This window comes from Rhinolophus sinicus, chromosome 1 (assembly GCF_057876585.1).
Source record: "Rhinolophus sinicus isolate RSI-liver-muscle chromosome 1, RSI-T2T, whole genome shotgun sequence".
Lineage (NCBI taxonomy): Eukaryota > Metazoa > Chordata > Mammalia > Chiroptera > Rhinolophidae > Rhinolophus > Rhinolophus sinicus.
The window spans coordinates 17,477,825-17,504,714 of NC_142501.1; the positions used below are offsets into that span (position 1 = coordinate 17,477,825).

The window sequence follows — 26,890 nt, forward strand, 5'->3', positions numbered from 1 at the left end:
GTACATATACGTATATACACACAAGAAAAGATTTATTATAAGGAATTGGGTCACACAAGTCGCATGATCTGCCGTCTGCAAGCCGGCGTCCCAGGCAAGCGGTGATGTAGTTCGGTTTGAGTCCAACAGTGTGAGAACAAGGAGCACCGAGGGCAGAAGGTGGATGTCCCAGCTCAAGGAATCCAAAAAAGGTAGGAAGAGCCGGATTCTTTCTTCCTTCTATTAAGAGCGTTGGTGCATGAGGCCCACCCACAGTGAGGACAGCAAACTGCTTTACCTAGTCCACTGATTCAAATGCTAATTTCGTTCAGAAACACCGGCACAGACACAGCAGAAATAACATTTAGTCAAATATCTGGGCCCCCATGATGCAGTCGTTGACACCGAATTTAACCATCACAGTGTGTATTCCCTCTGTATCCACTGTGCCTTGGACATAGGAGAGTCCCATAACTTCGTTTCTTGTCTCTTTAGTCAATCCCAGAGCTAGGCAGCCAGGGGTATACGAAGGGCTGGGACCCAGCGTGAGCTGGAGTGGGGTGGTTTTGCTGCCCTAAGGATCAAGGCTGACAGGTCCAATGAGGACCAATGGAATTTGAAAAGCCAACGCCACTGAAATGGGACGTCAGCATGGGGAGCAGGCCTGAGAGCCCGGCGTCCCTTCCGCGTCCTTGGCAGCTGGTTCTCAGGACCCTCGCTACAAAAGCGCGCACAGACTCCCAAGACCACATTCAGCAAGAAGGCACACAGGGTGGGCAGCAATACCTTTTAATGGTTAACATTGTGGTTTTTTCCCCCAGAAGATTTATAACAAAAATACCTGGAACACACTATGGATTTCGATACATTGGACAATTACAGAATCTAAACAAGGTAAGTCTGTAAAATACGATCCTTCTTGTGGCAAGTAGAACCTTCTATCTCACAAAGTGGAGGGAGCCACACGATTAGGCACGGCCACCTCACGCTGCCTACTGTTCTAACCCCAGAGACTGGCAGACTCCAGGACAAAACAGATTTAAAAAATAAATAAAACTCAACACAGTCAGCTGCTTCAGGCTCCCTCTCCTTTTTTCCCTTTGCTCATTTTTGCCGTATAACCGGATGGGATGAGGGTGTGAGGCAGGGCCCTGGGGGACAGGGTTAGGTGCTCTGCTGACTGAATGCCAGCAGACGCGTGAATTCCCTGAGGTGACCAAGACATGTACTTTGAGTCAACCACCTGATGCTGTCGCTGAGAATACAAGCAGAGGGGCGGGAATGAAAAGCAGCTACAAGAACCGCTGGGGGGAGGCCTGATGTCCACAGCACACGTTTAAAATCCAACTTATACAGTGAGAAGATGGCCTAAATATAACCCTTAGTCAGGACATGTACACAGACATCTGTAACTGCAGAGTATTACCTCTTTGCAATAATGCCAGTTGGGATGCAAACAGAGCATGAACACGTCTGCCAAAATCCCACCAGGTACAGTCATTCATTCAACAGAAGAAACCAAAACCATGTGGTTTTTAAATGAAAATCCTTCACATCCACCTGTATTCAAAAATAATAATAATAACTTACAATATTAACAGCTTCCTTAAAAAAAGCAATTACCACAAGAGAGTTAAATCATAAGTGTGTAAAGACCTATTTTTCCTATAAATGTAGTTCTTAGGAAGGCACAGATACATAACACACACGAAAAATAAAGCCGTGATATTTTGTTTTTAGCATGAAGCTAACACTACCAAAAAAGTCTTAAACAAGTGTTAAGTGTTTTAGCTCACTTAAATCAATCAGCGTACAATAAACTAAATAAAGGCATTCACTGGTTTTCCCCATTTAAGTCTGTACACCTGCCTCTATGATGAATGACAGTGGAAATCATACTAGCCTACCAAGTTCCATGCAATTGAATATTACTTCAAACAGGCTGGCCAAGAAGCCGTTTCCTTTCCTAAACAGAACTAAAAATAATAGCAATTAGTGATGTAGCACCTGGGGGCGAATTTGGCCAGAGTGAATCACAAATTTACTTGTTTGGAACATGTAACTCAGCAGCGGGGAGACACTGCTGGACAAGCCAGTTGAGCACAACAATACAGCTGAGTCCCAGGCTAGTTCTGTTTCGTGGGACAAGCCTGTCGCCTCACAATGAACTAAATCACGTCTTCGGAGCGAGAAGGCACCTCATGTGCATCCTCGAGCCATGACTTGGTTTCGGACAAAAATCAAGTGCTAATTAACAGTTTTTATCTCGAGTATCATTAACTCCTTGGAGAAAAGAGGAGAAAACATAATCAACATGAGAAAGCTTGACAATGAAAATAAGGAAAAGTCATGTGAAAACTGCTTCGACAGTTGTTCCGTCACGGCCCACCGCGCGGGCTTGAGGCCAGTGACTTCATGGACGCATCCTTCGATGCAACGCCAAAGGTCAGTTTGGAGTCCGTCATGGTGACCCCAGTGTGACGCTGTCTGCCTTCCAATCACCGCCTCCCACCCATGAGATCCAAGGGGACCTGGCGTGCTGTACGCACAGGACACACAGGTCAAAGCCCAAGAACCTTCTGGAAAGCTCCACCTTGGATTTGGGCGAGGAAACACGGCAGTGGTTTGGAATCTTGCCAACAGCATCCACACTGGGGCTTAACCTCAGCAGCCGGCCTGCAGGATGCTTGCCCCAGAGCGCTTGGTCACTGACAGAGTGGTGAATACCTGCGGGAGGAGACAGCACGAGATTCTCAGACACGGGAGCAAATGAGTTCACCCGGAGCACTTCCAAGCACACCACCTAGCAAGAGGGAGTTAAGTGCTACTAAAAATGAACGAAACAGAGAAGTAATATGATTGCTTCCTCCATTTCTCCAGAGGATAGAAGGGGAAAAGCATTTTAAAACCAAGGTGAAAGAGAAAAAAAGTTTCCATTATCTAATGAAGCATTTTATTAGCAGGAGGATGATTAAAACAAATTCATCACCCTGGTTGCTTGTCTATTCTTTAAAAGAAATGCATCAGAAAATATTTTGGATCCACAGAAAGGAATCAAGTGTATTGTTACAAAGACCCACGTGCCCATCCAGCTCACGGGCTTTATGCACACGGTTGGAGCCCCATGTGTGCCCGTCCCTGGCCACCTCCACTCCACCCCCATAACCAGTGCTCACCCCATTCCTGTGCATTTCTTCCTGCTTTCTTTTGTAGGTTTTTAAAACTTTACATGAAAATGGCAAGATGGTGTACGTACTCTTCCGCTACCTGCTTTCTTGGCACAAATTCTGTATTTCTGGAATTCACTCATGTGGACACAAATAGCTCTAATTCTTCCATTTTTCACAGAATAGTATTCATTTACTACATGATGCTAGATATGCTGTATACCATAGAATTCCATTATTCAAATAGTGAGTATATTACGATTACACATCCAGGCTCCTTTGGCTGGCCACCCAAGCTATTGCCAACATGCTATTTGCAACATGCTCTGCAGATCTTGGGAGCAGGAAAGAAACCACAGCCACTAAGCTGAAGTGACACCAGAGCCCAAGCAGTGTTGGGAGACGTTCCAGTTCTCACCAGCTGCAGCCCAGAGGCCTCTCTGAGCGTCCCCCCACCCCCACCCCCACCCCAGGGCAATCAGCAAAGATGCAGAAAGCCACAGTCAGTATTCTTTAAAGGAGGACAACAAAACCCAGGTACCAGGCACAGATTCAAAGAGCTAAAAGGAAAAAGGAAAAAAAAAAAACCCAAAACTCTGTCAACCTAAAATTTTATGGTCAACAACAAAAATCTACTTCCATGAAGAAAGCAAAATAAAGACCTTTTCAAACAAACAAAAGCTGAGTGACTGTCACTAGCAGACAGTCACCAAACTACCAAAAAAATGTTCAAGGAAGTTCTTGCAGCTGAGGGAATGGTGGTAATAAGGGGATGTGACCTTTTCCTACAAAGGGGAAACCGAGTCACCACCACCTCCCTGGCCCTCGGCACCATGGCCCGCCTGTTCTTAGGAACCAGTCCTTCCTTCTTTCACGATTTGGGGCAAGAATGCCCCCACCCTCCTGCCAGGCTGGGCTCTGGATCCCACCCCTCACGTGCTGATTTCATACATCACCCCTTTTCACTCTTAACCTTGCTTATTCTACTGGTTCTTTCTTAGGCTGCATTAATCTTGAACTAATTCTCCCTCAGTCTTATGGTCACACCTCTCACCACCACCATCTCTTGTCCTCTTTACAGCCAGAACGTAAGCTGTTAACATTTATGGTCTATTTTTACTCCTCATTTCACTGCAATCTGGCTTCCGTCCCCACCATTCCACCTGAACACCTTTCTTGCAGCTCATCAGTAACACTAACTGCCAAACCTAGAGGGCACCTTGCAGCCTTCATTTTACACAGCCTCCCTGTAGCATTTCTTGTTGATCTCAGCTACCTTTGAACAATTCTTTCCTCTTCTTATTTCCATCAGACTGACATTTCCTGTTTCCTTATTTTGTGGCTTCTCCTTGGCCATGAAACACCAACTTCCCCAGCCTTTGGGGTGGCCAGAACCCCTGGGCTGGCTGGCTGCAGACCTCAACCACCTAATGTATTTACATCATGTGCTGCACAAACATTGCCACTGTCCGTGTGTGCAGGACATGACAAGGCCAGAAAGCACGGCCCCAGGGTGCCATCCTCAGTGCCCTCACCTTTAGGTACTCACACACTAGCCTAGTGGTATCGGTCCGTCAGCTGCACCCTTAGAGGCTGACGAATTCGCAGTCTCTCCAGCCATTGTATCTCTCCTGAGCCACACACCGGCAGGACCTAATAAACATCTCAGACGACACTTCCAACTTAACATGACCAGCACTGACTCCTTTCTCTTCCCTTAACATGGTCCCTCTCAGGGAGTGGCACAGATGCCCACTATTTGGATGCCGAGGCCGCACACCTGGAATTACCTCTTAATTCTATCTTCGTGACTATGATAAGTAATCAGTTATTAAGTCATATATTTCGCTTCTTGTCTGTCAAATCTGATCTCTTTGTTAACATTGACACTTAGTTCAGATCTTTATAATTCTGACTGAACTGTTGTGAGATTTTCACGTTTCCAAAACACACAGCGCTTTCAACTCCCTCTTATGACCTTCCAGGTGCCCACGCAGTATACATTTCTGCCCTGCGGGGACAAAGATATGGGGCCGGGGCTGGCTATGGCCAAGGGCACGTGTGTGGAGGTGGGATGCATCACTTCCTGCACATCAACGTGTGCTTTCCTACATCGCTTCCCCGCTGCCAGGTGGCCAGCAATGCCCCAGGGAGACAGGGAGAGGCAGCTCCATCATCAGCCTGGTCCTGGAGTGAAGACGGCTGAAGCTGAGTTGCCGCTGATCCATCGGGACCATAAAGCACCAGCGAGGAATAAACCTTTGCTTTTATAGGCAAAACACACCAAAACAAAAGCACCAGCCAAACTGTCCACCTATATTGTCCAGGCACAAAAACATAAAAGGGCTTTGGGTTCACGGAATTAAATTTAGAAATGTGGTCGCTGAGTACAATTAAAACCAGTCCAAACCATTTTGGTCACACTAAGTAAGCCGGAAGGTAACACCGTAAGACTCTATAATAGTCTATCTGTCCTACCCTACCAGGCCAACCTTCTCAAGCCATTACGTGTCCTGCTGAAACCTGGGGCCATAGCTATTTGGGGGAGTCTTGAGTGAACTCACTCACTGAGTGACTGCAACCTTGTTGGCAGACCTAGGCACCTGGGCAATTTTTCAGTCAGCTGCCCTTTTGGCGCCTGAGAAACAACTGGTTTCCTTGTTTGTAATACAGAAAGGAAGAACACACACACACACAAAAATCAAGGCCAGTTTGACTTGTACCGATCAAAGCAACAGGAATCAGCATCAAAACTATTTTGAATAAAAGGGGAAAATAGTTTTGTGTAAAGCAGGAATAATATTGAAACAAGCCCTTGGTCAGTTTTAGCCCTAAGCAGTGACAAGGCCTTTTTACTTCCTTATACACCAATCCTTATAACACCAATTCATCAGCAGCGTCTCAAAAAATTCAGGCCCCAGTAATAATGGCCAATATCTGAAAACATTTAAAATATGAAGCCAGAAAAAACTACGAACAATTTACATCCAAAAATATAATAATTATAAGGGAAAAGATTCATCTTTGTTAGCAAAGATATGTAAAAATCCTTGAAGCAGTTATCCCTTTTATATTTACTGTAGAAAAATTTACATTGCGTTTTGCAACATTTTCACTTGCACTCTTAAATTCAATGCTGAGGACATTGTAAACTAGTACAACTCTTTTGAAAAGCAATAAAATTCCTTTGTTTAAAAAATATGTGACTGTGGAAGAGGCCAGAAAGACAATATGCAGTAATGAAAATAGCTGTAGTCGGATGATGATATCATGGGCAATTTAAAATACCATCAAACACGCTCTCTTTTCAATTTTTACAAAGGAAGAAAAATAAAGAGCCAGGGAATGCATTAAAACAAATTTCAGGCTTGTGAATTTGCCAGCTTTTCTTTCTCAGGAATTAATTTAGAAATAGAACTTGTAGGAGATTTGGATAGAAAAATAAACCCAACAAAAATGGAAGCAGATTTAAAAAGAAGAGCGCTTATCTAGTTCTTAATACTGATAACACGCTGATGTTGAAAAGATGGGAAAACCAATGTACCGCCACTGTGGATTAGTTTACATGAAAAAACTGATGGGGTCAGTTTTTACAAAGATTTTATTTGCACATAGCTGCTTTACAATTTTCATAAAAACACATTTTTACAAAGTGAGCACAGAGGCTGTCCCTTCATGCTTTTCTATCCCAACACAAAGAACACTTACAAAGGGCCAAATGTTGGCTGGAGGCATTCACTCACATCCATATCTGGCCCCAATGCCTCCCAGCCTCACAAGACTCCCTCACTCTAGACTGTGATTATGTTGACTATTAATACACAAACTTTTGATGTGTGGCACTAAAATTAATTTTAAGACATCTCACAGGTCTGTTCTAATGTTCCTTCCTCTCAAGCTATTATATTTTCACTACAAATAAACTCAATGAGTTGAAATCATCACTCCCAATGATGTATGACCAGTTTCCTGTTCAATTACTGCTGCTCCGCTGTCCAGAGTAAATGACCACTGTACTATCTTCACACTGACTAACACTAATGATTACTGACGCTCCCAGCCTTTAAGGCTCCCTCTCGTACTGACGCGAAGGGGCTTTCAGTTAAAACTAGAGCAGTCCCTCCTCCATTGAGAGCAATTACAGAAGGAAACCCTTTGGAAATGATTTTGCTCCAAAGAGCAAAGTCTCAACTGAGGAATTTGTCACCTTTTCTAAGTAATTACTCCTCAGAGCCAAAGCTTGCTCAATTGCCTGGGTTATTGCATGAAAATAGTATGGAAGACTTCATTCAATGCTTCATTCCGCGAATCACCCACAGCTGCCCCGGAAGCTGTCGCTAGTTGTGAACACTTTAAAGCAGTACTCAAGACCAGTTTCTAAATTATTATTTCTAATCCAGCCAATGGGCTGACATTTGTGAAATTCAATAACAATGTATTAGGAAAATGAATTTTTGAAAGCCATGTAAAATTAAAACCCAATATCTTATTATTGCATCAGGTACTGTCAAATTACTCAAGTTTCTAAACCTTTCTTCTTCACGTCCATGTCATCATGGACTAGTGATAAACACTCCGTGGCCAGCATTTTGAGCAGCACCCCTGTACAGTATATGGCTGGACATGAAAAAACAGTAGGTCCAGTAGCAAATCCAATCACTGTCCAAGACAACCCAGCACAGTCCCTAAAAATCCCGTCAAATTTCACCTTCCCTCCATCAAGAAGCTTTAGAAAAGATACACAGTCAGGTGTTAGAAAAGAAGCCTTGGTTTTTCAAAATATAGTTTCTAAGCAAGTGGTTTACAACCAGGGGTTTTTTAATCACCCGAGGAGCTTTTTCAAAATATAGGTCTTTCCCCACTCCCATCCCCTTAAAAATACTGTAATGATGACCTTTCAGTCAAGCCACATCTTCTGTAATGAAGTACCCTGGGGAACCCCGGCTAACAGATGTAGTCACTGAGTGTGTACCACATGCCAGGAACTCTCCACAGCACTTCCCACACAGCACTGCTTAGTGACCCTGAGAGTTATAGATTATCTGTATTTTATTTCATGTGGAAAGCAAGCTTCTGAAAAGCTGGGTGGCGTGGCCAGGTGCACTGAGAATAATGTGCTGAGATTACAACCCAGGTCTGTGTGTCTCCACCACGCTCATGTTGCCATCAGTAATCATTTCCATGTATTAAAATCCACAACAAGTATTGTAGAAAGGCCTGTGGACACAGAGTGTCATCTGTACAGTGGTGCCTGGGGAGTCAGGCTGCTTGGGTGTGAATTCCGGTTCTGCCACGTCCGAGCTGGGGCAAGTTACTCCACCTCTCTGTCCTCATTTGTCAGATGGGGACACCGCAGCCACCTACCTCATGGGGTTCATCTCAGGACTACGGAAGCTAACACACAGAGCAGGCGCCTGACACACACACATTCGTGCTCCTGTCAGTGGTTCCCCTGCAACCTGCTCCCCCGACTATTGCTTCCTACTGCAGTCCAAATGTGAATCATTCTGTTTTCTCTCTTCTCATTTCCAATCAGTTAGCCAGTACTGTCAACTCTATTTCCTATTTCAATGTATCAATCAATGTGTCTCAATTTCCACCACCAGCACCCGTGCAGGCTACCCCACCTTCTCGCTCGCCTCTAGACGTGCATGCCTCCTCTGGTCCATTTTCCACTCAGAGGCCAGAGTGATTTCTCTCAACAATGTATCTCTTCATGTTATTCCCCTGCTTTAAACTTCTCTCAGCTGAATCCCAATGCCCCAGGATAGTCAGAACACCCTGCACCTTGGTTTACACTTCGTGTGTGTGTGTGTGTGTGTGTGTGTGTGTGTGTGTGTGTGTACTAAGGGTGTCTCCCACAGACGCCTTTTACTTGGTGTTCCTTCTGCCTGGCTAACATCAACACATGCTCCCGGTCTCAGGCAAGGAATCCGCCCTTAACCACCTGCCCCGACATCCTTACTCCAAACACCACGTTACACGACGTACCCTGACACTAAGACTCGTCATGCTGAACTGTACTTGGCACGTCACTCCTCTGCCTCCCTGCTCTTAACTGTGTCTTAAACCCCGGCTGTCTCCCCAAGTGACCAGCACTATGCTGGGCACGTGACTACACAACAAATGTGTCCACAGAGTGAGACAGCACCCACCTTTTCTATCTCATTCATCAGCCACCAGCTTGGCAAAAAGGCAAAAAAAAAAAAAAAAAAAAAAAAAAGCCCTATCAAAGCAGTGGAACATGAGCTGCTGAGCTTCAAAGTCATAAGAGCACCAACAGATGGAGATGCACAGCAACCAGTTCCCAAATGTGCCAGGTATATGTACCAAGAGAACAGGCCTTTGGCTGGCCTTCCTGTCGGCAAGGCCTTCAGGAGGACGTCCTGCCTCTTCAATGTATCTCCCTACCCAGCTGGATGCCTGCCAGGCACACCACTCCTGGATCAGAGCACAACACAACACAACCAAGTGGGGCGGCAGGAGTCAGGCCCACAGCAGTCTCTTTACCAGCCCAATGACAGCTGAGCCCAGATTAAAAAATTAGACACATGTATGTAAATTGAGAAGCTACCTTTTCATTCATATTGGAGAGGATTGTGGTAGCTTTTATGTATCTTGGACTGCCATCACAATGTTTGAATATGCTCACTGTGCGGGTTGAGTTAAGTCCCCCAGAACGATCTGCTCAAGTCCTCAGCCCCAGGACCCATGAATGTCACCTTATTCGGAAATAGGGTCTTTGCAGATGTAACCAAGATAAGATGAGGTCATGACGGACGGATTACAGTGGGCTCTAAATCCAATGACTAATGTCTTTGTAATAAGAGGGAAATTTGGACACAGACCCACAAAGATAAGGCCATGTGAAGACAGAGACAGAAATCAGAGTTGGGCATCTATAAGTAAAGGAACATCAAAGATTGCCAGCAACCATAAAAAGTTAGAAGAGGCAAGGAAGGATTCTTTTCCAGAGCGTCGGGAGGGAGCCCGGCCCTGCTGACACCTTGATTTCAGACTTCCAGCCTCCAGAGCTGTGAGAAAATAACATTTGCTGTTTTAAGCCACCCAGTCTGTTTTACACTGTTACGGCAGCCCTAGGAAATTAACACATTCACTGTAAGTGTTTTTTGGGAAAAAAAAAAAAGAATTAATTGGCTCCTTCCCTAGGCAGATAGTGATAGTCTTAGTCATAACACTGAATAAAAGCTGTATCGCACATTCTTTAAAAGCATTAATCTAGATTCTTTTCAATTTTTATGTTATATTTTTGAAGCTTAGTTTTAGTTCACAAGACAGCAGTTTTCTATGAATGATGCCCCAGTCACTGAACATGTTACTATTTCATGCTGCCATCCCAGCCAGGTGCTTATGAATTTAGAGGAGGATACTATCCTTAGTCATAGAAACGGCAAAGCAAAAGGAACTAAAATATTCCTCCAAGCTGACATTTCATACTCAGCAAAGAGTTCAGTTGTGCAAAGGCCATAAAGAACAGAAACCAACCAGTTAACAAGATGCTGAATGAAATCTGGCAGGTGCAAGCACGTGTGTGCGTGCATGTACAATGTAAACCGTGGAAACCACTGACTATGGTGGCCAGATAAGAGCTGCAACGAACTCCATACTTAAGCTGGTGTAATATGAGATACCGCCTCCCAACCTTCACCAAGTTCTCCAACATAGACACATTTTTGGTTTACATTCGCTGCTTAACAGTAAGCATCACAATATTCAACTCTTGGATAACCACTGACAAACATGAAGAAACACTGACACCCAGAGGCCCAGAGTGGTCAATTTCCAATTCTATTGTCATTTGCTCAATCTTTTAAAAGCATCACTTTCAAATCTCATTCTCTGATATGAACACTAAAGAAACAGACATACCAGTTAGTGTCACGGTGGCTCCAAGGAAACCAGTACCAAAGCTCTTTCTGGGTACGAATGGCCTTATTAGCTGACTGCCACGGAAAGAATTTAGGACACGTGGTAAAAGATTTAAGGCACATCTCTACAAATCACTCTCATCGTTTTTACCATTTCATAGCATAACAGTACTATGTAGTTCATACCAGGAACAAAAAATATTTGAAAGAGGAAATATAGATTCTAGAGACAAGGCCTTCTTTTGAGGTGTCCCACTCACTCGTGTGCTGTGAGGAGGTACAGAAGCAGCTCAAGAACAGCAGAAAGAACACTGGCTTCAGAACCCTAGACCTGCCACTTGTAAGCTGGATGTTGTGCACTTTTAAACAGAGCTATGTGAGTGCCGGTGACCCACCTCTGCACAGACGGGATGGATTCCAATGGTGCTGTCCAGCTGCTGCTTGGTCAGTCCGCACTTGAGCGCGGCTGCAAAGCCCTGTGTCACTTCTCCAGCATTTGGACCCAGCATGTGGAAGCCCACAACGCGTTCCTAAGATATAAAACAAAGTAATAAAATTACACTGATTTTTTTTTTTCCCCTTCACAGCATGGAATGTCCCCAGTGTGTTCTAAAAACCCCATTCAGAAATGGCCAAAGACTTATATTAATGCTTGTTGCTAAAAGCTGCTTAGGCTGAAGATAACGCCAACAATGGCCCGTACATACAGGGGGTGGTGATCACATCGATCAAGAAGAAAGAGACAAGAACTGGCCACGAAGGATGAGGAGGAAAAACATTAAAAGCAAAATGTCTGCAATTCAACAAGCATCCGCATGTTCTGGAAAACACTTTCAAAGGACAGTTGTGTCCTCGTCTCCTCTGTCTGGTTGTCTCAAAGCTCCAGATAAACTATCTGCGATAGCTGAAACATTTAAGAGCAGTCATTCAAATTAAAAAATCATTTTAACTAAAGTTTTAGGGATAGATAGCACAATTAGACTTAGGACCCTTCCAATCTGAAAACGTCTGATACCAATAGAAAACTGTTTGGCAACTCTGAAATACCTGTGTGGGAATTCTTCTGGCTACATTCTAAATCCCAGACTCAGGTGAACCTCTGCCAAGAGCAGAGAAATGGGATGCATTCTACTGTTCAGACTTTCAGAGTCAACACTGCCTGAGCCAGACTAGTCCGATCTCCTCAAAGCAGAGGAGGCAACTCGGGCTGTGGGGTGCAGAGCCTTAACTAAACTTCAGTCCCTCTGTGGGAAACACTCAGCAAGGGTGTTCTGGTGCCACACTGGCCTTACATTATGCATCCTGACAATCAGGGGTTGAGTATATGGACAAATAAAGCACGAAATTACTAGGTCTTAAAATATACTAGATGTACGTGTAATAATGCGGGTAGATCTCAAAAAATGAGATTAAAAAAGTTGCAGGCTTCTATTTAACTGAGGATACCACTCAATTAAACCACAATGCATAATGTTTATGGTACACGATAGGTGGCAAACATATAAAAACATGAACAGGTGAGATACTCCAACATCAAGACGTGTTGCCTCTGGAGTAGGGAAGAAGTGAGGGGTACAGGATCAGGAAGGAATGCAAAAGACTACACGGGCACAGGATAATAATTAATAGCATAGGATATACATCGCCCGGGATTGAAGTCCAGCTCTGCCATTAAATAGCAAGTGTCCTGGCACAATTATTCAACTTTCTGTCTAATGTATACTCATATAAATAAACTTTTAATAAAATTTGTCTAAAAAAAAAAAGACTCTACGTGAAATTGTTCTTTATGTCAAATGCGTAGAGCTCACTATGGGGTTATCCTAATATATTCAGTTGTTAAATATATCCATGATGACCTTTTTTGCAGAGGATCCAGGTTTTCCTAAAACCCTGGGTTCTGTAAAAAGCAATCTGCAACTGTGCATATGTCTGAAGCAGTAATTTCTAACCAGGATACACAGTTTAATATTAAAACCCCAAGATAGGAAAATTATGAGTTTATTAGGCTTTTAACATATGGATTCTTTAGCATCATTTCTATTTTTACTGAAGACATTTTTTCTTAAAGATCCCAGTAAGTTAAAAACACCAGTTCTTGTAAGATTTCATTCACCACACTTACAGAGTGTATGTGTACAGACATACGTGTGTCCTGGGTCACAATATAAAATGGGAGCAGCAGTGAGAGAAGTTTGAAAAACAGCGATTTATTCCATCACACTTTGTAAGTATGGAAACCAGTTCTGTGAGGTCAAGGAGTTTGCCCAGAGGCCTTTGTTTCCGATTGTTCCATGCAGCAGCAAGCAATGAAGCCTTACAGCAGAACCCAATTAAGCACTCTTTCCCATGACAGCTTTCTCATTTATGCCAGCTGCTTAGGATATATAAGCCTGCAATACTCCTATTCTTTTTCGTTCTGTCATTATTTTTAGGTATCGATGACTTAACTGGTTCCCTTTCACACACACAAACACCAATAGTCCTCAGGTTGTCCCTGTGGTTCCCTCAGCAGGTTTTGACTGCCTGCCTCCTATGTGAGGCCGAGGGGGAATCAAGCTTTGCCACCACGGTCCTTGCCCTGGGATAACGTCTGCACCGTTGAGGAGACCAACAGGTAAGACAGTAAAGGAAGGCAGTGTGTAGCATGTGATCAAAATAGAGCTACATATTAAAAACAAAATGAAGTTAGTTGAAAGGATTAAATGAGAATTGCATGCACTTACATTGTCTTTCATATTACAGACTATTTTTGCATAGCATTTGTTGCTGTCTCTTGACGGAACCGTCCATTCCAATGGCCAAAAGTAACTATGGTAAACCTAAGAAGATATAAGCACAATTAGACCCATCATCTGAAGAAGGATGTCTGTCAAACACTAGCTGTGGTGCAAAAACTGTGGAGGCTCTTTAGTTATGAGACTTCGTTAAATAATAAAATTCATGGACTAAGAATCTGGTCAGAAAGTAAATGACTTTAATCTCCTTGTTGTCAGACCCTTTTGCTATAAGCTCATCCCTTAATGATGACATCTCAACCTCAAAAGAGGAAACCTTAAGTAATAATAACAATAAAGAACAAGCAAATGAGAGAATGAAGCCATAAAACTACTTGCTGTCTTGCATAAAAATACCAAAAAAAAACAAAACAAAAAAAAACCCACAGACAAACCCACCAACACTGTCTTGTTATCTTATAGGAATGACAACTTTGGGCAAGAAACAAGTTAAGATGCCAGGAACAATTATAGCAACTATATAGTTCTCTTGTAAAATGCTTCTAAAGACATTTCCTCCTTTGGCATTATTCACCAAAAGTATTGAAGGAAAAAAAAAAGGAGGGCGGGAAGATGGGCAAATGGAAGGACACAGACATCCTTACTGATGCTTCAAAAACTTAAGTCCTGGGGGTGGCCATATGGCTCAGTTGGTTAGAGCACGAGCTCTGAACAGTGAGCTGCACCCTCCACAACTAGATTGAAGACAACGAGCTGCCGCTGAGCTTCCGGAGGGGCGGCCGGATGGCTCAGTTGGTTAGAGCGCGAGCTCTCAACAACAAGGTTGCTGGTTCAATTCCCGCATGGGAGGCTGGGCTGCGCCCCCCCTGCAATTAAAGACTGAAAACGGCGACTGGACTTGGAGCTGAGCTGCGCCCTCCACAACTAGATTGAAGGACAATGACTTGGAGCTGATGGGCCCTGGAGAAACACACTGTTCCCCAATATTCCCCAATAAAATTAAAAAAAAAAAAGCTTAAGCCCTGGATGACTAAAGGGACTTATTTTCTCTTCCAACTGCTAGCCTCAATTAGAAACATGATTGGCTAGCTTTTAAAAACATTCTAATTGGGTAGACATATAAGTGTTCTTGTTATATTATAAAATGATGTGAATTTTTTTAATGTGGGTTACAAAATTGAATGTATAGTATCATAGCATCACAACAATTACAGAGAAAAGATGATGAAAGAAATTAACCCAACTAACAACTGCTGTTACAGCCATAACTCTACAATTGTTTCCTACTTCCCTTACATTTTTCAAAATTTCTTCAACTCAAATGCATTACTCTTACAATAAAAAATGAAAATTCTAATAAAATAAAATCCAAATATTGTCAAGAAGTATGATATATTAAGAACCTTAAAATTTAAAAACCTTTGCTAGGAACCTATTCTCAGAAAATAATCAGAGAAGCAGACAATGAATAATTAAGAGGTGCATCAGTCCATTAATAATAGTGAAAAACTGTAAACAATCTATTAAAAGAATGGAGTAACAAATTATTGTATAGCATCCCTAAAAGGAAAGATTACATGAGCTATTTAAAAAACGGTGTTTTAAAGGAGAAATGCTTGTGACCTAATATTAATTTTAAAGGACAGAAAATGACATGTAACTTAATCACACTGTTAAAAAAAATTTAAGCATCATGTACCTACACAAAATTACACACAATATATATAAACACATATAAATCACTTAGAGACCAGAATATGCCAAAATATTAATAGTTCTCTCTTCATGAATTAAAATGTCTTCTTTTACAGTTTCTTAATTTTTCAAACTTCTTATGAGAATATACTATGTTTAGAATCGGAAAAAAAAAGGTTAATAATGTGTTACTAATAGACCAAGATATTATATGCTACTACTAATGCATATATAAAGAAAAAGATTGCTGAGAGATTTAAAATAGACTCATATCGTAAAGTTTACTTTGATTTATAAATCTGGTCTTTTAGAAGATTTTACTAAAAACTTTTCCCCAAATGATTTAAAACAGCAGTCCATTTGTGTACCATTATCTGTGTATATGAAAATAGCACCCTTGACTATATGATAAATGGTGAGTGGCAAAGTTAGTGTAAATTAGAGGGTAACGGTAGGGGGGAAAAAAACTAATACAACACAATAGAAATGTAGTTAACTTTTAATTTTCTTCTTTGTATTTTCCATATTTCTAACAACATTGTTTTAATAATAAACGAAATCAGTAAAAGTAACTTTAAAAAGAAGTAAGTATTATTGGGTTAACTGATGAAAGTGAAAAAAAGAAGATAGATCAGATAATAAAAGTATTGTATCAATATTAAGTTTCCTAAATATAACTATCCTGCGGTTATATAGAAAAAGATCCAGTTCATAGGAAATACACACTAAAGTATTTAGGAATAAAGAGGCACTGAACTTACTCTCAAATGATTCAGGGAAAAAAATACATACAGAGAGGGAAAGAAAGAATATGAAAAGTATAAAACAAATGGGCAAAATATTAATAATAAATGAGTCTGGATAAAGGGCATACAGAAGTTCTTTGTACTATTTTCAACTTTTCTGAATGCTTGAAATTACTTTAAATTTTGAAAAAAAAATTAGTAGTAACTTAACATAGGTGTAAAGAATAGAACTTACCTCAATATTTTCTTCCCCAAATTTCTCCACAGCTTTCTCTTCAGAAAGACCACAGGCACCATATTCCAAAGGAGTAAATACAGTTGTTGGAACATTTTCATAGTCACACTATAGGTGAAGAAGAGTTATAATGAGAGAAATTATAACTCAAAAAAGCGTATACTTCAGAACAGTTCAAAAGTAGGGGAGGAAAGCAAACTAACAAATTTCTACCAAAACTATGGAAATTCCAGGTATAAACCTCTCCTCTGAGAACCATTAACTGATGGGATGAAGTTTTAGCAGAGCTTTAAAGTCGGCAAGACTAGTCAGGAATCTGGATGGCTCAGGCGGTTAGACAGCGAGCTCTGAACAAGGTTGCCAGTTCGATTCCCACATGGGCCAGTGAGCTGCGCCCGCTACAACAAGATTGAAGACAACCAGCTGCCGGAGGGATGGCTGGATGGCTCAGTTGGTTAGAGTGCAAGCTCTTAACAAGGTTGCGGTTCAATTCCCGCATGGGATGGTGGGCTGTGCCCCCTGCAACTAAAGATTGAAAAACGGCAACTGGACTTGGAGCTAAGCTGCGCCGTCTACAACTAGATTGAAGGACAACAACTTGGAGCTGATGGGCCCGGGAGAAACACATTGTTCCCCAATAGTGCCCAACTAAAAAAAAAAAAAAAAAAAGACTAGCCACAAATAAATGAAGCACGTGGCTTCTCCAACCACCTGCCAACTGATGTTACCAACAATAACATACGTTTTCTACCTTTGAAAAAGCAGCCAAAAACAATGCTAGTGTACTCAACGCTGACGGTCTCATTACGGGTGATAGAAACTAATAGACTTCTTTGGAAAATCAATTAGTTAATACACATTAAGAGCCATAAAAAGTATTTTATACCTTTTGGCCCAATAACCCCATTCTTAGAAATCTATAGTAATAACTTCATAATATATGGAAGAAGCTACATGCATTAACTGAGCAATGCTCCAGTATTCATCAATAGTGGCAATACTGGCGTGGCTTTAAAATGCAAATAAGGAAGTGGCTCTACAGCATGTACTCTCAGTATAATATTATGCAGCCATTAGAATGAAATGAAAATGTAATAAAAACCACAGAAACAAAAAAAGTTAATGATTATGACAGTATTTCCAAAGCATGTTTTGTTAATAGGCATAGATGACAAAAGGGTTCTGAAGTCAAAGTCGTAAAATGCTGTGTTATGCAAAGAAATAGGTTTCTCAACTATCAGATTTCTCAGAGCCTTTAAAATGCTGAGGTGAACTGGGAAAAATATTATGTAAATGCCAAATATGGCTGTAAATACTATTTGATAAAAACCTACCCTGTCACATTTGTACACAGAGGTGAGGCATTCTGCATTTAAAATATGAGAAACTGAATTCTCCCTCTCTGAAAACAGTAGTGTGAAATCTTTAAAATGTGTCTCCCTCTAGAAACAATATAATCCTTATCTTCTAAGAACATAAACCTTTGGAATTCTGATGCAAAAGTAAAGGAAAACATCCACTTAGAGCCATAAATGTAGGGACCAAATTTACCTTCCTGATTTAAACAACTAGAAAACCAGACAAATATGAAGCAACACTTTTGAGACATTGGACAACAGCTGCAGGGCAGAACCCCAAAAAGGGCAGAGCCGCACAAAGAGAACCCCTGAGATCTGCAGGGAGGTCCTCCAGATTTAGGCTGAGTACTGACCTGTGAGTGTCCTGTCAGATGCTAGATACAGCTCTATACCCACACATGGACGGATACGGCAGAGTAGGTTGACGGATCCATTAATATTTTTTTCTTTTTAGGAATTTTGTGCTAAAATGATTTCAAATTTATTAGGGAGCAAATTTTTCCATGTGTACTCTTTGGTTATTGTTGGTATACAATAGTATTTCTTTCCATTTTAGGAATCCACAAAGATATAAGGTCAAAAACAAATCAAATGCATCTCAAGCTATATTGCTAAATATGCTTTCTTGGTTTACCAGATACTAAACTCTAACAATGAATATAAGATGCAACTCACTCAAAGAGATAGTTAAGTTTATTTCAAATAGTAATACAAAACCAACAGACTGCTAGTCCCTGGATGATCAGACAACCTGGAACTCAAAACCCTTTTTATCCTCAATCCTGTTAATTTCAAAATATAAGATTTTATTATGCTACAATCCAAACTAAACCCAGGTACATTCAAGATGCTCGTTACAAATTTTACTACCAGCCTTCTTTGAGGTTTCCCTTATTCTAACCAACCTAATTCTACCCATGATGATTTATACATAAGGAAAACGGATAGTGACTAAATTCATTACAATTAATGTTTCTAGAACCCTTTAAAAAAAATAATTAGGGAGGGAACACTGATAACGGGGAAGGTTATGCATGTGCCTGGGCAAGGGATATGTGGAAAATCTCTGCACCTTCCTCTCAGTTCTGCTATAAACCTAAAACTGCTCTAAAAAATAGTCTTCCAGTATATTTATTATTTTTCCCCATCTAGTCCCATGAAACATACCTTAGAGTTTCAATTTCCTACACTGACTTTTAAAAACCACTTTATAAACATTAATGTAACACATTCAACATTCCAAGAGCAGAAGATATATTTTTAGAAGGGAAAGGGAATAAAGCCTGAATATTGGTTCAAGCAGCTCTGCACATTGATATTTTTCCGAGGTCCCCAAATCCTTTTATGTAGCCTAGAGAGGTGCCATAAAAAGATTACTTAATTTGCTAATAATGAAGCTGATGAACAATGCAACTATTATGAGTAGATGGATCATTACAGTGCTGAAACTTGATTCATCAAGCTCATTGCATTCTTAGTGTGATTCCAAGAGTGACTATTTTCATAATAAAGTCACAAAGGTACAGCAGTCTTGACAATGTCTTGTTTGGAATACAGCTAATAAAACACATCTCAGATACCATCATCAAAGTAACTAAATTATTCAAGACCTGGAAAATTCCCAACTGTCCCTAAATAGGGAACTGGGAGTGTTATTAAAAACAGTATCTCAGTGGGTGACAGCCATGACACTCACCTTGACAGTGGAGCCAGCATAAAGCCTCTGAGCCAGCAGCCTTCCTGCCTGGATTGCTACTGGGGTGAGCTCCAGCTTCCCTTCCAGAATATCGCCAATGGCATAAATGTAAGGCACGTTGGTCTGTTCTTCATCTGTGACAGGTATTTTTCCAGTCCTGCAAATTGATTCAATTCAAAAAAATGATCATTAATTACCATTATTTACTAAGTAGAACAAAATCCTCTTTCTCCCAAAGAAACCCAAAATTGTGACTCTAACCTACGGCAATGTTCTAATGTACTACCAAAACAAAATAAACAACAACAACAACAAAAACTCAGAGGAAGCAAAAGCTTAGAGACAATTCTGATTGCTATTTTGAAAACTGAAGCAATAAGACAACGATAAGAAACCCTGGAATGGGAAAACTAGAACATAGTAGTTAAGAATTCTAAATTATAATCACCAGGTCTATCAGTTACTACCTCTATGATCTCGGGAGAGCTATTTACCATCTCTAAGCCTCATTTCCCCTCCTATAAATGGCAACAATGGTAATGAAAATAATAGTAAGAAGGAAAAGAACACCATCATCTACCTTAAGGGGTTGTGAGGATTGAAGGAGAAAGCGTATAAAACATCCAGCACAGCAGTCAACGGCTCATAGTAAGTACAGAGTAAATGTTAGCCGTCAACATTATACAAAATCTAAACCTTGGCCCCAACCGAAACTGGCTACCAGGTTATGACAAAAAATGAAGGAAAAAAAATCCTCATAGTGAGATTAGATATCTCTTCTCCTGAATAAATGTGATTCCCGCAAAGAATAACAGCTTGCCCATATTCCAAGGGAGACTGCCACTCATGGCACTCGTTTTTACTTGGATGTAAGAAAGGCAATATTGGGAAATACCCCATGCTGCTCCCATAAGCAGATCCCAGAGCCTCAGTTATCCGGGGCAGGGATATAGTGCAAAGGATTTTAACTTTTAAAACCCTTGAAGAAATAAAGGTTCTCATACTTGCAGCTGTCACTAGAAATGTAGTGTCCTCCCTCTCTAGCATTCCTAAAACTTGGTAGCTTTCAACATGGTTCAAATCTACATATTTAATGAAGCTAAAGCACATACCTGCAAGTAACTGGGGGGGACAAGAGGGGGGTTGGATCTTTTTCTGTACACATATACATTAAAGAAACAAAAAGCAAGCCAGTATATCTCTCATTTAGATTTTGAAAAGGAAAAAAATAAATAAATAAAACAAACAGGAAAGAAGATTTTTTTCTAAGCTTAAAAGGGGAACTCACCAACTATGGAGAAATTAACCTTAAAAATCTAAAACTCCAGTATTAATATTACAAATACTTGAAAAAGTAGTCAGTGAAATATAATAAAGATTTTTTTCTTACTTTTCATTTATCTTTACCCCCACGGTTTCTAAACCAATTTTTCTTGTGCAAGCATCTCTTCCTATTGCCAGCAATACCTGAAAAATTATTAACATGTTGTGACTATTAACAAAAAGGCTTTGCATGAGTTATTTAATCCTCTTTTCTCTGCTTACTAAGCCAATCTGATTCATCCAGACCTGGAAAGAAGTATTTCATTAAGAAAACAATGCAAGAGTTTAAACAAATTACAATCTTTTAAAAAAAAAAAATCCTTTGGACATGATATAGCAGAAATCTTTACCCACTTCATGTTAAGAAAAGGGTTGCTAACAATTCTTTAATAAACCTAAACAAGTTTAAAGACAAAGGGAGCAGAGTCCACGACTGAATTCACTTAAATATTAAAAGTGGTGGGCTGGGGAGATGAAAGGGAAGAACCTGGGACAGAGAAATTCTAGCTCATTTAAAAATGCTGATGCCTTTTTACAGCCATTTGACAAGCGATACTTTAAGTTGCAGTGGAAAAAATCTGAAGCCATCCCAGCACCAAAACAAATTACAGTATCACAAGTAATAAAGATGTCTCAGAATGGGAATAGAACCAAGGGTCTTGGAAAGAGCAAAGAGCCATTTTAAGTACCTAGCAAATATCCAATAAGCATATTATTTGCTTTCTAATGAAGTATTGACCTGGGTCCATTTCTTACCGTATTGTACTCTCCTTCGATGATTTCGTCACCACTGGTGGACTTAGCTACCACCCTGAGTCGGCCTGGTGTCCCTGCTTCAATCTGTTCGACCTAGAAAAGTGAAAAAGTTTTACTCCATATTAAAGACGCATCAAGGTGGACAGTTTGTATCCTCCCTTTCTAAGCGGGTAACCCAAAGTTAAAACACAAAATCTGATTTGAAAGGTCTTTCATGTCCCCTCTCCCTCACCTTAACGTCACTAGGACGGTGTGAGTCTTTTATTAATCCCCTTCTTTCTTGCTGCTAATGTTTGCTAGAGGGGCTTTCCTTCAAATAGTTCTAAACAGAATAAAATTCAGAGAGAAAAGTGAAAGAGAAAGCCAGAGAAAGCACTACAACTCCTAAAACCAAACCAAGGACTTACTGCTCTCCCCAGGCTCCTATCTCGAGACTCACCCAGAACCCCGAATGCCCTGGAGCCACTGCTGTGCCCAGTCAGAGATTCTCTTTTGACTACAGATGTTCAGCTTTGTCAACAAAGGATAGACATGGGGGTAGGTCAATCATGATACAAATAAGAGCTAGAAAGCCTTAAAGACCATAGCGGGCAAGGCGGTATGTGTTATCAGAACTGAGGGTTGTCTGCAGCTGTTAGGTGTGTAAGGAGGAATAAGCAGGCCCTGTGCTGTGCCAAACGAGATCCCACATGGGAGCCGACCACACAGAGCGGTCAATGATAACCTACAGAAAGGGTAACGATGACTGAGAAACCCCTCACCTGAAGGACTCTGCCAGTATGTGGTTAACATTTGACATCTCTGAATGGCAGCCAAATCGTGGGTTTCTGTAAAATATTTACTGGGAGAAACCCATAAAATCACCTGCAATTTCTACTCTACCTTTACAATATAACCTCTCTGTATGGGAAAACTGTCAAGGATCATTTTATTTTCAACATCAATAAATAGTAAAGATTTCCTTCTTGAACTCCCTTCCGTATATATTTAAGTCCCTTTGAACATACTAGAAATGTCTTTCCTGTTTAAGGTACAATGTTCTTCTTTGGAGAAGAGTTGAATTGGCCCATGGCTTAGATTTGCTTAAAAATCATAAAGGCCTCGTCCTACCTCTTACTTAATCTTTCCTCTGCCTTACTTTTCTGTTCCAGTCAGGCCTTTTCTGTATCCAGAACAGTTTCTGCATTTAGAACAATGTTAATTCCCACAGCCTTTTTGCTCATACTATGTTCTTTGTCCAAAATGCACCCTCTCCTTCCCCTCGCATACAGCTTCTTCCCCTCAGTCACTTTATAATACAGCAAGTGTTCACTACCGGCCTCTGGGGAGCGGAGACACCCTGGCAAACTGTCATGTGCAAACACAGGCTTATCCACGAGGGATAGTCCACCAGCTTCTCACGGGGAACCACCACTCCCCAGATGGTAAGATGCTATAAAGGAAGACGTTACTTTTCTATCAGTAAAGCATACTCGTGTACATACTGCTGCTGTTTTCTAATCATAGTCCTAACACAAATCATATCTCTACCCCCTAAAAACCAGCTACAGCAATCAAGTATTGATAACTTCAGGAAATCTGCTCTTAATCCTCACAGCAATTATGAGATAGAAAGATGGTACCTGGCACAGACTAAGTCTAAAATGAATCTGAGTATAAGCCAATGTGGTCTTCACGAGAACTGAGCTAGGTGCTGTTATCATCCCAATGTTACGTAAGAAACCGAAGCTCACAGAGGGTAAGTAATTCCCCCAAAGTCATAAAGCAAGAACCCGGCAGAGCAGGACTGAATCCAGGTCATTCTGACCCCGACACTCATGCTCTGTCAACATTAGAGATTTCATGGTCACGCAACGAAACGAAGTTAACCCACTGAGCAATTTTTAAAATGACCACTAAGGTTCCTTAACTTTAAGAAAATAGTCCCATCTCTGCCTGCACTGCAGGAAACTACTAATGTGAGACAGGCGAAGTGCTCAATTGTGTCACTCTCATGTATCAAAACATTATGTTACGTTATCAAAACAAAATATTATGTCGTAATGTTAGTAAGTCCCAACAGAACCTGACATATTATTCGGCATTTTCAAAAGATTAAATTAGCATAAAAGCCCAACCCACATAAAAGTAGATAATCGTTTTCAGGGAAGCCAGAATAACATTGCGCATCTGTTGACTACACTGTATACTGAGGAGAAATGTCTTATGGAAAAAATTTTAAATCCGTCTAGTCTTGAGCTCTTACTTAAATCACTGGTATGTATGAAGGAGCATAGTATAATACACAAGACATGAAGTAAAGGAATGCATAAAGGGAAGCATTAAACAGAAGCGAACCAAAGGTAAGAAAGATCAGAAGGAAATGAAGAAATTATTCATCTGCCAATAAGAACAGAGCTATTTAGGTGGTAGGCAGGTACAAGTTTACGTATCTGTATCACACAATTAAAGCATTCCTAATTTATAATGCCGAAAGGATGCTTCCATCATCCACCCAACTTTCTTTCTAGACTTTTCACATGAGTACAGAATCAACAGACTTACAGGTAGCCCACTTACTTTTATTGGTACAAACTGTTTTATGAACTTGATACCATGTTCTTCCATATGTTCACCAATTTTGTTGGCCATGTCCTGGTCAAATCCTCTAAGGAGAATGGACCGCACCATAACAGTGACATCCAAACCAATGCCAGCAAGAAAGCCAGCACATTCCAAAGCCACATAGGATGCGCCGACTACCAGGGTCTTCCCCGGGCAATAAGGTAAGGAGAAAAGATCATCACTGAAAAGAAAGTTTTTTTAAAAAGAGAAGAAAAAAATAGGAAAATGTTCATATGTGAATAATGACCAGATCAAAGTAAATATGTTTACTTTCTTATGAACAAAAGAGTTTTCAGATTTAAAATATTCAATTAGCTACACACATCATATATGAGAAGTTTTCATAAGGTCTTAGACATTCTCCCTTTCTTGCCACCCAGTTGCTTTGGGGGTAGAGCTTAAGCTACCATGGCCAAACACAATAAACCATATTAACTTCTGACAGAACAACTCACAAACAAACTGGTGAGTAGTTTGGAATTAATTCTCCACTAACGTGTTTAGTAACATCCATGTGCAATCGCCACCCTCATCTAGCCACTCAGCTCTCTCGGTGGTGGAAAGTGTGTTACCTCTCATCTGGAACACCAATTATCAAGAGTGGGGAGAGGGATGGGAAAAAAACTACCAATATACTGTTTTTTGTTAATATAAAAATCCAACAACAAAAAGTTAAACCTGACAAAACCTTCTAGTTAAGTGAAGAATATACAAGACATGAGCGGTATCACAAAAGCACTGTTAGAAAATGACTTTTTTTAAATATGAGAAGGGAGCCTATTCAAGACAACAGTTGCCATCTGTGCTACCCCCATGAGACACAAAGGAAAAAAATTATATTTCTCTCACCCCCCAAAAAGAGTCTGAAAAGAGTAAAAACACAATCAGAAACTCCTGGGCAAAAGCATCCAAGAGGACCTATTTATCAACAACCTGTCTTTATGATTTAAAATACCTGAACAACAATTCTGAACAATTTATCATTTGATGGGCAAAAATAAATCACATAGCTAAATCTTGCTTGACTCACTTATTTCAGAAAGTCTATCTTCACTGACACTGCACTCATTTGAACAACAATGAATAGAGACTAGGGATGGATAAATCTAAATGGTCTGCTATAACCTCTAATTCTTTTAGTGTCCACATTGCAAGGGTCAGAGTAAGCTAATAGATGACCCTAGTTTTATAAAAAAAAAAAAAAAAATGTATATACACATGTATCACTTTACAAAATGTTTGTGAATATCCAGCTAGTTTTATATGTTATACATTTATACTACATACTCACATATATATAAATTTCAAATACAAATATAAATTTAAACATATTCTGTATGCTGGCAGTGACGTTAACTCTGAGTGGTAAGATGACCAAGATTTACAGTTTTGAATTTTTAAAATGTTCTTTCTCTCTTCTAAAATAATCTTTCCTTTCTCTTTTTCCCAATCTCCTGCCCCGTTGGGCAACAAGGAAAAAAGAAAAACAAACAAACAAAAAACCACGTTACATTTTAGGAAATGGACTACATGGGTTTGAAGAAAAAAGCAAAAGCGTAAATCCACAATGGGTTTTCCTCTCTGCAATTCCCCTACCTGCTGATGCAGTACTCTTTGTCACCAGGGATGCCCAAGTAACGAGGCCTTTCACCAGTAGCGATGAGAAATCTCTCTGCTGAGTAAATTTTTTCTTTGCCCTTGTTATTTGTTGCCTACAAAGGAAGCAGTATGACAGCTTTTAATAAGCTGTTATCCTGTAGAATTGTAATCTCTATAGTTAACAAAGGAGGCCATTCACCACATTGTCCAATTTGAGCTTCATAAAAATTTGGTAACGCGGAAGAGGTGTTAAGACTCTGCGTAATCTTAAGGGACTTGCTCAGGTCACAATGCTAAGACGCAGAGCCAAGACTCACGTCCAGGTAACCTGGCCCCCAACCCAAATACCCTTACCCTTTACCACACCACAAAAGCAAGCCCCATATGATGGGATGGCAAAAGCATCCAACTGGACACTCTGCGTCCCAGTGGCTATTACTTTTATTAGGATAATCACCTTCTTTTCTCCTCCCCAACCCCAAACAAAGCTTAACACAAACAAACCCCAAAAAGCTCCTCAGGCTTTCACACAATTACCTTAATCCTATGAGGACCAACAAACTGCCCATATGCGTTCTCATAGGTGACTTTCTTCTCCCGCAGAGCCACCCGGTAGCCCCAGTTCAGTGAGCCAATGTGATTCTGCACAGCTTCTGTCATTTTTGCCCAGTCATGTTTAACTGCATAAGAAAATAAGACGAAATGTTTAGCTTCCCAATTGCCTGGCAAAGATGGTTTCTCAGTAACTATTCACATAGAGTACAAAGAGCAAGGCTTTTCGTTGAAAAGGGCAAATACTTCACTTCAAGCACATAAACAACCCTTTCACCTTCAAATATTCTTTCCTTTTTAGAAAACTACCAGACTACTAAATAATGCGATGCTTCCTGGCAATTCTTAAGACTGAAATAACCATTCACTACTGTTTCTCTTCTTTATCTAGAAATGAACAGGAATTTACTTTGGATTGTAAATAGTAATTGCGGGGTTAACAAGGTGTGGTAAGGCCTAGGACTCTGCATTTGTAATAACCCCTAAGCGACTCTGATGGAGCCAGATTTGGCTTTACTAAACTGGTTAACGGTCTCTAAACCAGGGGCTGCCA

General features: G+C 40.7%; 1 protein-coding gene across 9 annotated transcripts in view; it reads right to left on the minus strand.

Moving 5' to 3' along the window:
* Positions 1–752: 752 nt before the first annotated feature.
* The window catches only part of TXNRD1 (thioredoxin reductase 1), a 125,345-nt gene continuing 99,207 nt past the window's right edge, over positions 753–26,890 (minus strand). For all 9 annotated transcript variants that reach the window (XM_074326240.2, XM_019728470.3, XM_074326239.2 and 6 more), the window contains 10 exons: positions 26,323–26,465; positions 25,783–25,898; positions 24,142–24,367; positions 21,583–21,675; positions 20,894–20,970; positions 19,504–19,660; positions 16,450–16,557; positions 13,762–13,857; positions 11,431–11,565; positions 753–2,706 (listed from right to left, as the gene is read on the minus strand). In XM_074326240.2, the coding sequence (XP_074182341.2) occupies positions 2,638–2,706; positions 11,431–11,565; positions 13,762–13,857; positions 16,450–16,557; positions 19,504–19,660; positions 20,894–20,970; positions 21,583–21,675; positions 24,142–24,367; positions 25,783–25,898; positions 26,323–26,465 (1,220 nt within the window). In that variant the 3' untranslated portion in view covers positions 753–2,637. The remainder of the gene's footprint in view (positions 2,707–11,430; positions 11,566–13,761; positions 13,858–16,449; positions 16,558–19,503; positions 19,661–20,893; positions 20,971–21,582; positions 21,676–24,141; positions 24,368–25,782; positions 25,899–26,322; positions 26,466–26,890) is intronic.